The following is a 17,857-nucleotide window of genomic DNA, read 5'->3' on the forward strand; positions in this document are numbered from 1 at the left end:
GTAGGAAGTGCATCAATGAAAAAGGGTACCAGAAAAAGGGCAAAGATTTGCTTAAAATTATATATGCTAATTTATACATATAGATGAAATTTAGAAATAACTACTATGATTTATGTGGGAAAGTCATACATCTCAGCATGGTGGGGAAATCAGCGACTAGATTATGTTGGTGCCAGCTCCATCTGCTGCCTAGGTGCAAACTGTCAATGGGTAACACCAATACCTCTAATTTCCCTTCTTAGGTTCCCCCCCCCCCATTTATATTTAAATAGGAGTTAGAAATGATACCATTTAAGGGGTGGGCAATCTTTCCCCCAGCCAGATGCCACTGAATTACCAGTCGCATCAGCCTCAGCAAGCATGGTCAGTGTCCAGGGATGGTGGAAGTCATACTTCATCAACATCAGGGGCAGAGATTCTCCAACTCTGTTTTAAAGAGAGGTTGCCTTCAAACAGATGACTGTTCTCTGACAGCCCATTAAACATGGCTAACCCAAATAGCATGGTGAAGAGCACATCCCCAAATGATGGAGATATTCTGGTTGAAGATAATATTCTCCTTATATTTGCATTGGGGAACCAGGTTCATGTGACTTGTTCATGCTCAGCTTGGCCTCAATTTCTGTGGCTAGCACGGTTATGACACTTCCTTGAGTTTTAAAGGCTACAGGCAGGGTGGCAGCCGGCGAAACAGGAAGATGCCAGTCTGCACTTGCATCATACGCTGCCACCCCCTTGCCACCCCCGTACTGGAATCACATGGCTTTGGCTTCTGAGTCCTGACGAGATTTTGCAAGAGGCCTGCAAGATCCCACGGTGGTCTGTAGGGCTCTTTCAAAATTTCACTGGAACCCAGAAGCCACTGTCTCACTTCTCCAGCAGCTATGGTGGGATACACTCACAGAGGCACCCCTTGGATTCTGCCGCCTGAGGCGGCTGCCACAGTCTGATCACGGATGGGTCGACCCTGCCTACCAGATAGATGTTGAAACCACAAGAGAGCTGCTTACCTTCAGTGCCAAATCTAAGCCATTAAAGTTGCATGAGTTGTAAATGAGCTGTGTTACTGAGAGCTTTTTGTATGTTGATCTTAGACTTGCAGTACTACTGTCACTGGTAATGACAGTATTGATCAAGCATTGCATTTCAGGCAGAGGGGGTCAAAATTGATTTAAGATATATAGCAAATCTGTCCAGATGCTTCTGCTTGGATAAACCCAAGATGTAAAAATACAGTAGTTAAAATGCAAGCATTGTAATCATGTGTTGTGATTTATTAATACTTCATAATAGCAACAGCATTTAGCACAAAATGCTTTCATGGCCAGATCCAGTCTGTGAGCTGCCTGTTAGTCATCCCCATATTAGACTAATAAAAAATCACTCATATGGGAGAGTTTTTGGGTAGAGAAAGAAGTGAGCAGCCAGAATTGGTATTGTACATGGACACATTTCCACTTTGAATTCTTAGGATGCTTTCAAGTGACCTGTTTAAAATGCATGTCAAGTTCTAATATTAACAAAAACTCACTTCAGATCTGAACAAAAAAAGGCCAAAAGTTGAATTCAACCATATCGAAGCAATGGCGGTTCATGGCTTCCTGGGAGCTGAGAAATAATGATGCATAACAAAAGTGCCAGTTCGTGGATTTTAACGACCTATTAATTACTCTTCTTCTATACCTTGCTTCACGGCTTCCTGGGGCTAGGAGAGAGCTGTTCTCTACATTTGCAACACAGGAAGACCACACCTTGTTGCTTTCCAATCTACGGAACTTATGGAAAGCATAATAATAGTATTACAGTTCTTTTACAGGGTACAAATATGTACCACCAGACTCCACCATTAGCACTTCTATATTCCTGCATTTATTTTGTACATTTATATCCCGGTGTTCTTTCATCATGTAACTCAAAGAGGCATCGATAGGAGGACTGCCATTTATGCAGACCCAGACTTGCTTAAATTCAGGAGGGCAACTCCTTCATTTGTCCTAGATGACCCTTGTCCTAGATGACCCTTCCAACTCTACAATTCTATGATTCTATGGTTATGTTCTACCTTCATTGTTGGAGGCAATATGCTTCTGAATACCAGTTGCTGGGAATCAGACATGAGGAGAGTGCTGTTAATCTCTTTTTTTTCTTTTTTTATAATAAATTTTTATTGATTTTGCATACAATTATACATTTTTATCCAAAATACAACCAATTGTCTCTTTTTTGAACTTCCTTCAGCGTCTCTGACAATCATCCGTGTTTATAACTTTAGTTACACATTCCCTTCTTTTGTATTGCCATTATACTTCCCTTCTCCCACTATTTCATATTAACAATACTCTATTTTTACAGTGTCTCTTGAAATCCCACTAGCGTTGTGTTCACTCCACATATGTTTTTCAGATAATCTACAAACTTTCCCCAGTCTTCGATGAACTTTTGGTCTTTGGTGTATCTGATTTTCCCAGTTAATTTATCCAGTTCCGCATAGTCTGTCAATTTCAGTCTCCATTCTTCTATCGACGGTATTTCCTCTTGCTTCCATTTCTGGGCCAACAAGATTCTGGCTGCCGTTACTGCATATTGGAAGAGTTTACAGTCTGTTAATCTCATGAGTGCTGTTAATCTCATGCCTGCTTGCAGGCTTCCCATAGGCATCTGATCGACCACTGTGAGAACAGGATGGTGGACTAGATAGCCCTTGGAGCCATCTTTGGGCATAAAAAGTACTACAGGTATGCAACATCAACACCAGTAAAAAGCCTCTGTGTTTTGTTTTTTTCCAAAAAAATTATTCATTTTATAACACAAATAAACAACACAAACAGAAAAACAAACAATACAAAAAATTCTTGTCTTATCCTTATTTTTTCTAAACATTGTTAGGCGAGCTTCCCCAAGTCCCCCCATCTGATTTTCATTTTACCTCATCTTTAGCAGTTTACATATATCATATTTTTAACCTTTTTTATTACACTTACTTTTACCACAATAGTCTTCACATTTTATCCTTTACAAATAATACTATTTTAAAATACACTATCTTCTACTTCTAACCCTATAGCCTGTATCCACTTCCAAAGCTATTCTAAGATTTAAATATTAACCGTCTCTTCTCTCTGGTCTCGGAGTCTCCCAGTCAGTTCAGCAAGTTCCATATAGTCCATCATTTTCATCTGCCATTCTTCGATTGTTGGTAAATCTTATTTCTTCCAATTCTTCACTAGTAATATTCTCGCAGCTGTTGTGCCATACAGGGAAAAAAGTAACATCCTTTTTGGGGATTTCACCCCACCACCCCCACTATACCAAGTAAAAAGGCTTCTGGTTTCTTAATAAATGTGTTTCTCAACACTTTTTTTCAGTTCATTATAAATCCTTTCCCAGAAGTCTTTTACCTTGGGGCACATCCACCACATGTGGTAAAAGGTTCCTTCTTTTTCCTTACATTTCCATCATTTATGTAAAAAGCCTCTGTGTTGGCCAGAACTGGTGAACCATCCCTTTGAGGAAGGGCCATAGCTCAGCCATTGAGCATCTGCTTTGCAAGCGGAAGGTCCCAATACCATTCCCCATCATCTCCAGGTAGGGCTGGGAGAGACTTCTGCCCGAAACCTTGGAAAGCTTCTGCCAGTCAGTGCAGACAAAATGGAGCTAGATGAATCAGTTGGTCTGTAAGGCAGCTTCCTATGTCCTGCCTTTGTATGGTCGACAGAATTGTGCCTTCAGTTTGCTGTCCTCCATTTTACCAGATGATGCTACCAATCTTGGGGCCTTGGAGTGGAGAACGTGCTCTCCAGATTTGGATGTGGCTGCAATGCCCACAGCCTGGCCCTGTCAGCAGGCATACAGAGAGTTAAGTAAGCTATACCATTTGACAAAATGTGTTGACTTATTTCCCCCACCCTGCTGTCATGTACTGTGGTGAGAGTGTCACATTGTACAGTCAGAGGCAGGAGCTCAGATTGTTGCCTGACGAAAGTGATTATCTCAGTGGACTGATATTTTAATGAGCTTGCATATTTGAATGAGTCCTCCAATATGAGGAGAGACGGAGGAAACAGCTGAGCCCAGAGTTAATCTTTGGCTCATACAGTCACTCTTGACTTAAATTACCTAGGAGAATATAGCCTGATCGGAGCTTGTTTTGACAAACAGCAGTTATTTTTTCGCCGTCTGACAGGAAACGAAGGGCAGCACAATTCATACAAATATACACTCTTAATACATTTCTAAAGTGTTTGCGTAGCAGAAGTAAAAATGCTTTCTGAAGGGGTTTGCGTTGCCTCACTTCACTCCACCCCCAGGCAGACTTCTTATACCTCACAGTTATTCATTCTGCTGAAATAAACTCTTAAAGGATGGTCTTCAGGAGGCAATGAACCCACATTTCACATCTGAGATCTGTTTTGCCTTGTGTGTGTTTTCCCGCCATACTGGTTTCTCTCTGCAGAAAAGTTCTGTTTTTAAGGCATCTCCCAACATATGCTCAAAATTAACGGTTACAGTAATACATGAGGAATGATGGAGGGGTGGGGTGGGGTGGGTGGGGGGTGTAGCCATATCATGTGCTAAGGGTGGTTCATGTTCTTGGTTTCATATTAGAAACATATGCAAAGCATTACAAAAATGGATAACAATGAACTGAAAAATCTACCATAATAAAACATTCTCTCTCTCTCTCTCTCTCTCTCTCTTTCTCATAATCTGTCCTGCTAAGTTAATATTAGCACTGTGAGATTCTTGGTTGCTTCTCCCACCATTGTGAGATGGAAACATATTTGTTTCATGCAACTCTCACCACCCAGGCTCAAATTGGCCCCTAAAAGACATCTTGCTGCCCTTATTCAGTTCCTGTTTTCATGATTTATATGCAGAGATAATGTTTTAAAGTTGTGCTTTACAAGCACCCATAATAGCAACAGCATGAGCCAGATCCTCAGACTCTCATGACAGTGAGTAACTTTGCGAGCCATGTGTGGTGCTGTATACACCATTAAAAAGCAGGCTTTTCCTGACAGCACTCACCAAATGGTAACAGGGTTTTTGTGTGTGTAAAAGCCTGAATTTTGGTACTGGTTGTCAGATTTATCACTTCAGTAAAACTGGTAAGGGGAATTGTAATAGATATCGGTAGCATAATTTTCACATGCTTGAAGCATGTAACCCCCACAACACACACACACACACCATTGTGGCAGTACAGGTGGTCTCTCAGCTGCCTGGCCCAGAATGCAACACTCTTGACCATGGCATGGAGAAGGAGAAAAGATGGCTTCTGCCCTTGCAGTGGCAAAAAGGGGACGAAGCAGGATGTGCGGCACCACTACTAACCACTAACATCCAGGGAGGGAGGAAGACGAGGCAGAAATAGCAGGAGAAGAGATAAGAGGAGGAGGAAGGGGTGGTGAGGGCAGCTGCCACCACCTCAGCTAGCACAGATTCCCACTACAAGATTGGCGGGGTATAAATAATAAATTATTATTGTCCCTTTGCATGTAACTTCTTACAGTCATTCTCACAAACACGTGTAGGCTGGGGGCAGAGATTGCGCCACCTCTCATTGTCGTCATGCTGTGTAAATGGGCAATGGAGCAGGACTCTGATGTAGCAAACTTGCTAAGGGACTGAGCTATGAATTAGGAAGTCCCCACTTCAGTTTCATTTCAGCCATGAACGATGAATGTGGGCAAGCGGGGACGTGGTATGCAGTCCCTAAATTAACATTTGGGCAGTCCCTAAATTAACAAGTGAGATTTAAAAAAAGAAAAGATTGAAAATCTACCTTAAATCATACCAATTTGCATTCTGTCTTGATTATTGAGGTAACGCACATACTGCTCTGAAGTCTCTAATGCACATACAGATGCTAAGTATGACTGTCATCTGCCAATCAGAGGTTACACCCACATCCAGTTCTTTTCTTCTAGAAAAGTAGGTGCCAGTACTGCGTACCCTTCAGTACCCCCAGTGGGGGGAAGCACTGCCCACACCTCACATTTAAAGCACTCTTTTGCCACTTTAACAGCCATGGCTTCTCCCCAAAGCATCATGGGAACTGTAGTTCGTTAAGGGTGCTGATCTCAAAGACCTACAATTCCCAGCACCCTTCACAAACTGCGGTTCCCATGATTCTCCATGACTGTTAAAGTTGTGTTAGTGCTTTGAATGTATGATGTGGATGTAGCCAGAGTTGTTGCAGCGTAGGTCTGTCTATATGGCACTCTGGTTTATATGCATTTCAGATTTATTGTGATGTTTGGAATGCACCCCAAGCGTTTAGAGAAAGAGATATTATGCTACACAGTTCAAACCTAGATTCTTAAGATTCCACGCTTCTTGGAAGGGGATCATTGCTAATTCTGTGGCGTTCCTTTAGAATGGCACTTATTTCCTGGCCACTAGGCACGCACGCACACACGCGCGCGCACACACACACACAAAAGTATTATAACTTTGGAACTTTATATGACTTCTTCTGTCATCAATAAACAATAGCGTTTTTGCAGCACACTGATGGAACTAAAGCTAGTCCATTTAGCAAGTGACATGCCCACAACACTTTGAAATTGAGTGGCCTACTTCACAAAGGATGGACTTCTGTTTGGAGGAATCCTCTGTTTGAATGGCTGTCTGGTCCTTTAAAGATAAAGAACCATAGGGACAGATAACAGGTCCTTGAAATTGCTCATCTACAATTAGCACCTGGGCATCAGACTGTTCATAGTCTTTCCCCCATTATGGTGAGATTCATTGTATTTCTATTAAAATTATAGTAGAATCATAGAATCATAGAGTTGGAAGAGACCACAAGGGCCATCGAGTCCAACCCCCTGCCAAGCAGGAAACACCATCAGAGCACTCCTGACATATGGTTGTCAAGCCTCTGCTTAAAGACCTCCAAAGTAGGAGACTCCACCACACTCCTTGGCAGCAAATTCCACTGTCGAACAGCTCTTACTGTCAGGAAGTTCTTCCGAATGTTTAGGTGGAATCTTCTTTCTTGTAGTTTGGATCCATTGCTCCGTGTCCGCTTCTCTGGAGCAGCAGAAAACAACCTTTCTCCCTCCTCTATGTGACATCCTTTTATATATTTGAACATGGCTATCATATCACCCCTTAACCTCCTCTTCTCCAGGCTAAACATGCCCAGCTCCCTTAGCCGTTCCTCATAAGGCATCGTTTCCAGGCCTTTGACCATTTTGGTTGCCCTCCTCTGGACACGTTCCAGTTTGTCAGTGTCCTTCTTGAATTGTGGTGCCCAGAACTGGACACTGTACTCCAGGTGTGGTCTGACCAGAGCAGAATACAGTGGCACTATTACTTCCCTTGATCTAGATGCTATACTCCTATTGATGCAGCCCAGAATTGCATTGGCTTTTTTAGCTGCCGCGTCACACTGTTGGCTCATGTCAAGTTTGTGGTCAACCAAGACTCCTAGATCCTTTTCACATGTACTGCTCTCAAGCCAGGTGTCACCCATCTTGTATTTGTGCCTCTCATTTTTTTTGCCCAAGTGCAATACTTTACATTTCTCCCTGTTAAAATTCATCTTGTTTGTTTTTGCCCAGTTCTCTAATCTGTCAAGGTCGTTTTGAAGTGTGATCCTTTCCTCTGGGGTGTTAGCCACCCCTCCCAGTTTGGTGTCATCTGCAAATTTGATCAGGATGCCCTTGAGTCCATCATCCAAGTCGTTGATAAAGATGTTGAATAAGACTGGGCCCAAGACAGAACCCTGTGGCACCCCACTAGTCACTCTTCTCCAGGATGAAGAGGAACCATTGATGAGCACCCTTTGGGTTCGGTCAGTCAGCAAGTTACAAATCCACTGAGTGGTAGCATAGTCAAGACCGCATTTTACCAGCTTCTTTACAAGAATATCATGGGGCACCTTGTCAAATGCCTTGCTGAAATCAAGGTAGGCTACATCCACTGCATTCCCTTCATCTACCAGGCTTGTAATTCTGTCAAAAAACGAGATCAGGTTAGTCTGACATGACTTATTTTTCAGAAATCCATGCTGACTATTGGTGATCACAGCATTCCTTTCTAGGTGCTCACAGACTGTTTGCTTAATGATCTGCTCCAGAATCTTCCCTGCTATTGATGTCAGACTGACTGGGCGGTAATTATTTGGGTCCTCTCTTTCCCCCTTTTTGAAAATAGGGACAACATTTGCCCTCCTCCAGTCTGCCGGGACTTCGCCTATTCTCCAGGAATTCTCAAAGATGACTGCCAGTGGTTCTGAGATCACATCTGCCAGTTCTTTTAATACTCTTGGATGCAGTTCATCTGGCCCTGGAGACTTGAATACATCTAAACTAGCCAAATATTCTTGTACTATCTCCTTAGTTATTCTGGGCTGTGTTTCCTTTGCTGAATCATTTGCTCCAAATTCTTCAGGTCGGGCATTGTTTTCTTTATCGGAGAAGACTGAGGCAAAGAAGGCATTGAGGAGTTCAGCCCTTTCTGTGTCCCCTGTTTGCATTTCACCATCTTCTCCTCTGAGTGACCCCACTGTTTCTTTGTTCTTCCTTTTGCTACGAACATACCCATAAAAGCCTTTTTTGTTGCTTTTAACCTCTCTAGCAAGCCTGAGTTCATTCTGTGCTTTAGCTTTTCTGACTTTGTGTCTACACGTGCTGGCTATTTGTTTGAATTCCTCTTTGGTGGTTTCCCCCCTTTTCCATTTTTTGTACACATCCTTTTTTAATCTTAATTCAGTTAAAAGTTCTTTAGATAGCCACCCTGGCTTCTTTAGGCACCTTCCATGTTTCCATCTCATTGGTATTGCCTGACGTTGTGCTTTTACTATCTCCCTCTTAACAAACTCCCAGCCATCATGAACTCCCTTTCCTTTTAGTATTGTTGTCCATGGGATCTCACCCAGCACTTCCCTAAGTTTTATGAAGTCGGCTTTCTTAAAGTCAAGAAATTGAGTCCTAGTATGCTTGGCTGCTCCTTTCCGCTGTATAGTAAACTTCAGAAGAGCATGATCACTCGCGCCTAATGATCCTTCCACTTCTACCCCACTAACCAGGTCATCAACATTGGTTAGGACCAGATCTAAAATGGCTGTTCCTCTTGTTGCTTCTCCCACTTTCTGGACAATGAAGTTGTCTGCAAGGCCAGTGAGGAATCTGTTTGACCTTATGCTCTTGGCTGAGTTTGACGTCCAACAAATATCCGGGTAATTGAAGTCCCCCATTACTACTATCTCCCTTCCTTTTGCATGCTTGGCCATCTGTTCCAGGAAGGCATCATCTATGTCCTCCGTTTGGCTTGGGGATCTATAGTAAACTCCCACAATGAGGTCTCTGTTATTCTTCTCTCCCTTAATTTTGACCCAAATGCTCTCACTTTGGCTTTGAGGTTCTAAATCTTGGATCTCTTCACAGGTATACACATCCCTGACATATAACGCCACTCCTCCTCCTTTCTTGTCTGGTCTGTTTCTCTGAAATAGATTGTATCCCCCCATTATTACATTCCAATCGTGGGACTTATCCCACCAGGTTTCAGTGATGCCTATTATGTCATATTTAGTTTGCTGTACCAAGAGCTCAAGCTCATCTTGTTTATTTCCCATGCTTTGCGCATTAGTGTACAGACATTGAAGTCCATTAATCATTCCCCCGTGTCTCTTATTTAAGGATTTTTTCCTCCCACCACTAGGTCCGCGTGCTGTTTGCTCCATTTGGTCTATGACATTTGGATGATCATCTTCATTAATTGATAGACTCCTACATTCAGGAGCACTGTCTCCCTCCCCCACATTAGTCAGTTTAAACCCCTCCTGATGAGGTTTCTGAGATTTTTGGCAAAAACATTTCTCCCAACCGTTGTGAGGTGCAGCCCATCACTTGCCAGAAGTCCATCTTCAAGAAACTGCAGCCCGTGATCTAAGAATCCAAACCGTTCCTGTTTACACCATTTGCGAAGCCAGCTGTTCACTTCCACTATTTTCCCCTCTCTCCCTGGGCCACGTCGTTCAACTGGGAGGACAGATGAGATGACAATTTGTGCATTTAGTTGCTTCAATTTCCTGCCGAGAGCCTCGTAGTCTCTTTTGATCTTCTGGAGGCTATTGCTTGCAGTGTCATTGGTTCCCACATGAACCAAGAGGAAGGGGTATTTATGATTCCTTGCAGTTGTTCAGTTACATCTTGGATCTTAGCCCCGGGGAGACAGCACACTTCCCGAGACATCTTGTCAGGCCCACAGATCACTGCTTCTGTTCCCCTCAGTAGGGAATCCCCTATCACCACTACACGCCTCCTCTTGGGTTTGGTCAGGGTTCTTCCGTGAGCTGTCCATTCCAAGGTCGCCTGCACATTCCCTGAGGACTGACTTTGCTGCTCGTCTTCATATACCTGATCGACTGTAATGAGGGAGGGATCCTCAAATGGAGTCTGCTCTTCGTCTTCCAAGCTAGGGGAGAGGACCTCAAAGCGATTGTGTATTTCTAAACAATCAGAGTGAACCCTGGGCCTCACTAGAAATAGTAGTTATTTCTAAATTTGCACCTCTACATATCAGTCAGCATTTTATGCAAATGTGAGCCCTCTCTTTTGGTGATGCGTTTCCTCTTTTTCAGTGATATGTAAGTGTGGCCATACCTTGGAAGGCTTTAAGTTGCACAGCCATTTGCTGGGATCCAGCTAAGGCTTATGCCATTGCCTAAGAGCTGTGATCCACTAGGTGAATGGAACAGAGCTCACTTGCCAGGAGCACTCTTCAAGAAGCACACATGCACCCCAGTCTCCTTGTTGGAAATAATAATTGAGGAAACTTGCCTCTTTGCCATAGAGGCATCAGCAACCCACTTTCACTCTGACCCAGCCAGACTTCATCCCTGCCTTCCAAAGGATCTTAACCAATGGCTGCTGAAATGCCAGTTTGGAGGTGACAAATTTGGGTGCTTGTGCCATAGTAAACGGTGGTGTTAAAAAAAACAAAAAACCAACCCGCACACCTCCTTATGCTGTGAAGAGATAAGTTCTATGTCTCCTTAACCATGTCTGATTTATGGCTACTACAGTGCAGAGGCACATAGAACGGCTAATTGCCTATCTTCCTTTTCGAAACTGAATATACCTGCTTGGGTGGTCAGAAAGGAAAGAATGAAAGAAAATGAAACACCTAAAGCCAGTCTTCAAATTAACCTCTCAAGGGGTCCGCAGATTTCAGCAGAGTATATTCTTCCGTGATGAAGTCACTCGATTTGGTAATAACTACTTGCCTCAGAATATTATTGCAAGGCTGATTTTAATGAATGTTTGTGTAGAAGTTGGAGGAGATATGTGTGAAGTACTTAATTATATCTCAGTGATTGTTTAATAAGTGATGCCAGAAATATTGTGCATGGCCCAGAAAAGCAAAGGGGTGCTCATCATTTATTTTACCCGGTGCAATCTTCAAACTGCTTCACAATCTCTTTGCCCTTGAGTCCATCATCCAAGTCGTTGATAAAGATGTTGAATAAGACCGGGCCCAAGACAGAACCCTGTGGCACCCCACAATATGGTTTATTGACATATATATACAGTCTGTCCCTATGGTGCAGGGGCTCACAGCATTAACACCCCAAAGAGAGTCTTGCTTCTCCCACAACCACAGCTTTGGATTTCACCCACAATCAGGCATGGCTCTGTCTCTCAGCTGCCCAGCCTGCAACCTCTACCATATACAACTCACATATACAACTTGGGCCTTTGTGTTTATAACTAATAGAGTGTTCAATGGGAGGAGCACTCGTTTGTCCTCTGGCACCAAACCACTTCCTTTGTTACCTTAACAGCCTATACTTAGGCCATTACCTCACCAGGAAGCTAGCCTGGCTATTCCAAGAATTGAATCCATTCCAGAAACTGAATCCATGCTGGATCCAGGAATTGGAAGGGACTCAAGCATGTAGTCTACCCTTCCCAACTCCCAACAATATTTTAAATTATTCTTCAGATCTGCTCTTGTATTGGTTTACAGTTGAGTTTTGCATCATGAAATTTTATTGATGCTGCAAGGCTTTTACAATACAAGCCTCCCAGAGAATGTTCTCTGTAAATAAGTATGCAAGTAAATAATAAAGCAAGTTTCTCTTTTTGCAGCTCTTATGCCAGAACCTCACACTGCTGTTTAAACTCTGAGGCTTTTCAAAAGCCACTTTGCAAGTTCAATAATGCTGCTCAACAGGCTGATCTCTCATAACAACTATGTCACACTGGCTGAGCTCTTCTGCATTGCATCCATTGTGCTCTCTTACTCGTAACACCTTACTCAAAGCACCTCACATTGTAATCCACACATAAACCCAATAAAATAGGTTGTTTATTATCGCTGTATGGCAGATGCAGGGTGGACACTATGAAACACAGGTTGCCCAATGAGTTCACAGCTATGGGAAGCAGCCAATCAAGACACAAGTTTAAAGGAGCAACGGGCAGTTTGCCAGGACACTGTCTCCCCACAGGCAACCAAAATGATTAAGGGGTTGGAGCAACTCCATTGTGAGGAAAGGTCTGGCGAGTAGCGGACATGATCAATGTGTATAAAATGATGCATTGTGTGAAGAGAGCTTTTTTCCCTCCCTCTCTCTTAAAATATGAGCACTAGGGACATGAAATGAAGCTGAATGATTAAAGATTGAGAAGTTTTTCCTTCACACAGTGCATAGATAAACTATGGCATTCGCTCCCACAAGGAGGTAGCGATGGCCACCAATTTAGATGGTCTTCCTTGAAGACAGATGGGTAAGATGCAGAGGGGATGAGAAAGGAGGGAGCACTTCAGTTAGTCTCTCGTCCATGTTCCAACAAGGCCCAATTCGTTGGAGCGGCAGTGCTGCATATGAACTGAGCCCTAGCCATTACAATGCTGTCATTCTCCACTCAAAATTTCTGGTTCACACACATTTCCTGTCTAACTGCATGGCAGGTAGTGCAGGAAGTGAAACGGTTACCAAAACAATGTCCTCCTTAAAATTGGTCTTTGCAGACCCAAGGTTTTCACTTTATGTCTTTCAGGAGAACATCTCCAACTTTGACATGGTGATGGAGTCTGATGAGGGAACATTCATGCCCACCAGCCTGGCTTTCACAGGCAGTGATAAAGCTCGTGACATCATGAAGGAGATCATGAAGTTGCTGAAGCCCATCAATGTTACTGATGTCTTTGAAAACGGTGAAGGAACAGACATTAACTACTGGATACATGATGGAATACCAGGTGAGATTCCTGAGTGAGTTGTGGAAATTGCTCAGTTGTTCCTACTGCTTTCCTCTCTTTTTCATTTGTCTTCCTTTGTGGCAAGCCCAGGTTTTGACAGTGACTATTCTTGAACAGCTCCGTACCAGAAATGAAACATGTACACATATTTATTTATTTATTTATTTATTTATTTATTTACGGCTATTAGCCCATAAACATGTACACATATCCCAGAGCTAACCTACAGAAGCTTGGGTATAACGTGTGCTTGATCTTCTCTTTGGAAAAGTTATAAATGATGTGTGGGCAGTGTGCCTACAATCTTCTTTTAGGCTTTAGGCTTTATAATAATCTTTCCTAGAGCAGTGGACTAAAAATAGCAGAGCATTCCCTCTGCTTAAATGTAAGTGGGGGCAGACACACAAACCAAAAATAATGCATTGAAATACAGTCTGTGTTTCCTCCTTTATTTGCATTAAATAGTTGGCTGGAAGGAGGGTTCACACTCCCCATTGGGCGCAATCCACTCCTGTACTTCCAGTTACAATCATAAGCTTTCTTTACAAACATACAACAGAGCATGAATGGAGGGAAGGAGGCATTCTTTCAGAAGAGGGGCTCCTCCAGAGAGTCATGGGACAATCTCTGAATGGATCCCAATTTCAGCTAACTCCGTTTAGATGTTCTCAGCATTCTCTTTCGCTCAAACCACCAACCACTGTTTCTAACACCTACACCCATCTACCCTCTCCCAAAAGCCCCTCTTCAGATGTTCAGCCTCGTAGAATGAAGGGAGAGCAGGAACGAGCCATTGGCTCACCCGCTCCATCACATCCCCACCATTGACCATCACCTTCCACATGTTGAGGAGATGATCTTCTGCAACAAGGAGCTTTCCCTACTCTTGGAGGTTTGCTGCTTGGTTTAGAATGTCAGAAGATCAGGGTTCTAAGTTGCACATGGAGTCTCCATGAGTACAGAAGACTTCCTACTGCAAACATTCGGCCCTCCAAGTAACGGAAGGCAGCAGGGCCAGACAGAGGGGTGATCAGGACTAGCGTTCCCACTCTCCCTTATGAAAGTCTAATCACATGGAGGTTGCGAATACCTGAACAGGGCTTGGGAGTCTCATTACAAAACAAAACCAGAGCTATCAGAAGGCCATCTCCAAAAAATCAGCTCCTGTTGATAAAACACCATTTGACCATCCCACCCTCACCTACTCAGTGGTTTTACGCAAACCTTTTCTACTGCATTATATCTTTAGCTATTACAAAAGGTTTCTCTGTTACAATTATTTTGTCATTTTTCTTCTGCTGCTTTTATCTCGAATCCTGCCCACAATTTCATTTGACTGTAATATTTTTTTAGATAGTCCATGAAAGGCCTCTGTTCTCCATTAAAAAGTTCATCATTTTGATCTCTTAATTTTGCTTTCAGCTTTGCCATTTCCGCATAGTCCATTACTTTCAAGAGCCATTCCTCCTCCGTTGGAACCTTCTTTTCTTTCCATTTCTGTGCATATAATATTCTAGCCACTTTTGTCACATACATAAATGACCATCCTAAACTATTTACCTGCAGACGAAAGTTTTGTTGTTGTTTAGTCGTTTAGTCATGTCCGACTCTTCGTGACCCCATGGACCAGAGAACGCCAGGCACTCCTGTCTTCCACTGCCTCCCGCAGTTTGGTCAAACTCATGCTGGTAGCTTCGAGAACACTGTCCAACCATCTCGCCCTCTGTCGTCCCCTTCTCCTTGTGCCCTCAATCTTTCCCAACATCAGGGTCTTTTCCAGGGCGTCTTCTCTTCTCATGAGGTGGCCAAAGTATTGGAGTCTCAGCTTCAGGATCTGTCCTTCCAGTGAGCACTCAGGGCTGATTTCCTTCAGAATGGAGAGGTTTGATCTTCTTGCAGTCCATGGGACTCTCAAGAGTCTCCTCCAGCACCATAATTCAAAAACATCAATTTTTCGGCAATCAGCCTTCTTTATGGTCCAGCTCTCACTTCCATACATCACTACTGGGAAAACCATAACTTTAACTATACGGACGAAAGTTTACCAGCCAGCAATTTTAACAGCCTTTTTTCTTCTCCCACTAGCCCGGAAGCCTTTCCATGCGAGCTCAGCTGCACCAAGCAGCGTGGTTGGGCCCTTCTTCTCCTGTTCCGTTTTGCTGCTACTTGTTCAGGCTATCACCACTGCCTTCTCCTCTCCATGCCCAGTGTGTGCTGCAGGGAGGTCCCACTTGTCTTCTGGTCCACTGGGAGCATAGATTTATAAGATGCAGTTTGGGAGATGAAAGAAGAGCCACAGCCTCCCAACACAATGGGGAATCCCACAGGCAGGATAGGGGTGGGGGTGTGCCAAGGACGCACATCAAACTTAGAGCCACCTCAATTCCCTCTCTAATGCTACAATACACAGTAAGTGTTGGAACAATGCATGGAGTAGCTGCTTTGTTTGTCTGGCAGACCCTCCTCAAAGGGCTCATGTTGCTTCAAATTACACCATGCATATTCTGTCCCAGAGAAAAACTTTGAACGTCTTGGCGCAGTTCACATGCCGCCCAGCTGCGAACAGGCCAGGGGAATACTTATGGTATGTAATACCACGGCAGCTAATTGTACGTATTCTAACAGCTTGCACGATTGCATCCAATTTAAGCATGCCGTGAAATGTCGACACTTCATCATTTCCATTTAAATATATTCCTGAAAATTCGCTCTGCTACTTCGATGAAAGTCATTTCCCCCCCTTTTCTTCCCTGTTCTTCTTATTAATCTTACGGAATAGTCTTGTTATCAACAAGAGCTATTTTGGTCACAAATTCAATCACAGGAATTTAGTTCTCTTATAATTGACTAATTAGCTGTGTTAGGGTTATGCAGCTTCTGCTCCCAGTTTTGAAATCTACCTCCTCCTCTTTTGGCACAGGCAATTCGTCTTTCCCTCTTTTCACAGTTATCAGACCTGCAAACCAAATATATATTTTAGCCATGGCTCTCTTTTGCCTATTTTCCTAAGCCTTGGGCACTATTTTGCATCATGCATTACTCGATATTTTGTGTGAGTTGATATAGGATGGATTATACAGGTGAATAGATATAGGGTGGATTATACAGGTTTCAAGAAATGCCCAGAGCAGCTGGGGTAACCCAGTCAGATGGGCAGCATATAAATATAATTTATTATTATTAATCAAATAATAATAATAATAACATACGTGCACAAATATAATCAATGTTTAAATTTGTTGGTTGTTGTTGTTGATTAAATTTCTGTGCTCCCTTTCATCTGAGGATCACAGGGTGGCTTACAATATAAAAACACAAAAATGCACAGCATAGTAATAAAAAAACCAATACCCCCCTCACGCAGTTTAAAAGGTTATATTACATTTATAATCCATCTTTCCTGCAAGGAGCTCAAGGTGGTATGCATCATAGGTGTCAACTCTTGGGGGCCAGGGTCCACCTTGGCCCACCTTGGTGCAGTGAGGGGGCAGCAGTGGATGGCGGATTAGGTCGAGCCCGCCCACAATGTTTTGTTCAAGATGGCACCACTGGTATGCATGTTTCTGCCCCTCCACATTTTATCCACAGCGCAATGCCCTGTGCGGGAGGTTAGGCTGACAGACTGTGACTGGCCCTAGTGAGCTACATGCCTAAGTGGGGATTTGGACTTCGGTCTCCCAGATCCTAGTCCAGCACTCTGACTACAGCACCACTGTCATCCTTGCATCTTACTCACGGGCAGCATTTCAGTCCTCAAACCACTTAATCTGGGGTATCTGACCTAACAATACACTAGAGATATATGCAGCTATTTTGCTCCGTAAACAAACATCTTCAGGCTATATTGTTCAGCCACATTATGAATCAAGTGTCATTCTCCAGTGAAGAAAAGAAGTTGATATTTTGAACATGGGTGGGTCATCAGCAATATAGAAATGTAGAAATATTTTTTAATTAAAAAAACACACACATTCTTTCCAGGGTGCTTGAAGTTTCAAGACATCAGGTGCCCTGGGAACTGCATATCTCATAGTTCCTTGCTCCATGAATCCTCACAACATCATTGAAGGTGCACTGAGTCCTGGAATATGTAGCTTCCAGAGCAGTGGTATCCCTACTAAGTCCTCAAATGCCTTGGGAACCATATCATTCTCAGAACTGGGATGCTGCAGCTGCAATGTCCTGGGTACCAGGGATGAATGGAAGATTTGCAAAGAGACCTCTTGGTCATTGCTGCTGTCCATGAGATGATGTTTCAGTGGAAGGAAGAGGCTTTAGGGCTTGAGAGAGGTTGGCATATTCATGGGGACTGAAGATGGATTCAGGACATGTTGTACTCTCAGTGTAGTCAGTGGGGGTTCAACAGGACCCCCAGATTGGTCGGAGGGGGATGCTATTTTTAGATATTTTGGAGAAACAGCTTGGTATACCAAACCCAGCTCCAACTTGAACCCAGGCACATAATGCCCATCAAGAGAATTCACTCAAACCTAAATAAGACTGCTCAACAGTAAACACATAGAGAACCATTATCAGTGGACCAGATCTTTTTGGATTGCTGAAGACGACCTCATTATAAATCAAACACTCTTTCTGTAAAAGTACAAAAAAAATATTCTGTTCTCAATTTTAA

General features: G+C 43.2%; 1 protein-coding gene across 3 annotated transcripts in view; it reads left to right on the forward strand.

Annotated features, from left to right (window-relative positions):
- Positions 1–17,857, forward strand: part of CPQ (carboxypeptidase Q) — a 165,256-nt gene that overhangs the window by 125,045 nt on the left and 22,354 nt on the right. For all 3 annotated transcript variants that reach the window (XM_082235761.1, XM_082235760.1, XM_082235762.1), the window contains one exon: positions 13,023–13,224. In XM_082235761.1, the coding sequence (XP_082091887.1) occupies positions 13,023–13,224 (202 nt within the window). The remainder of the gene's footprint in view (positions 1–13,022; positions 13,225–17,857) is intronic.

This window comes from Podarcis vaucheri (assembly GCF_965113315.1).
Source record: "Podarcis vaucheri genome assembly, chromosome: 8".
Taxonomy (NCBI): Eukaryota; Metazoa; Chordata; class Lepidosauria; order Squamata; family Lacertidae; genus Podarcis; species Podarcis vaucheri.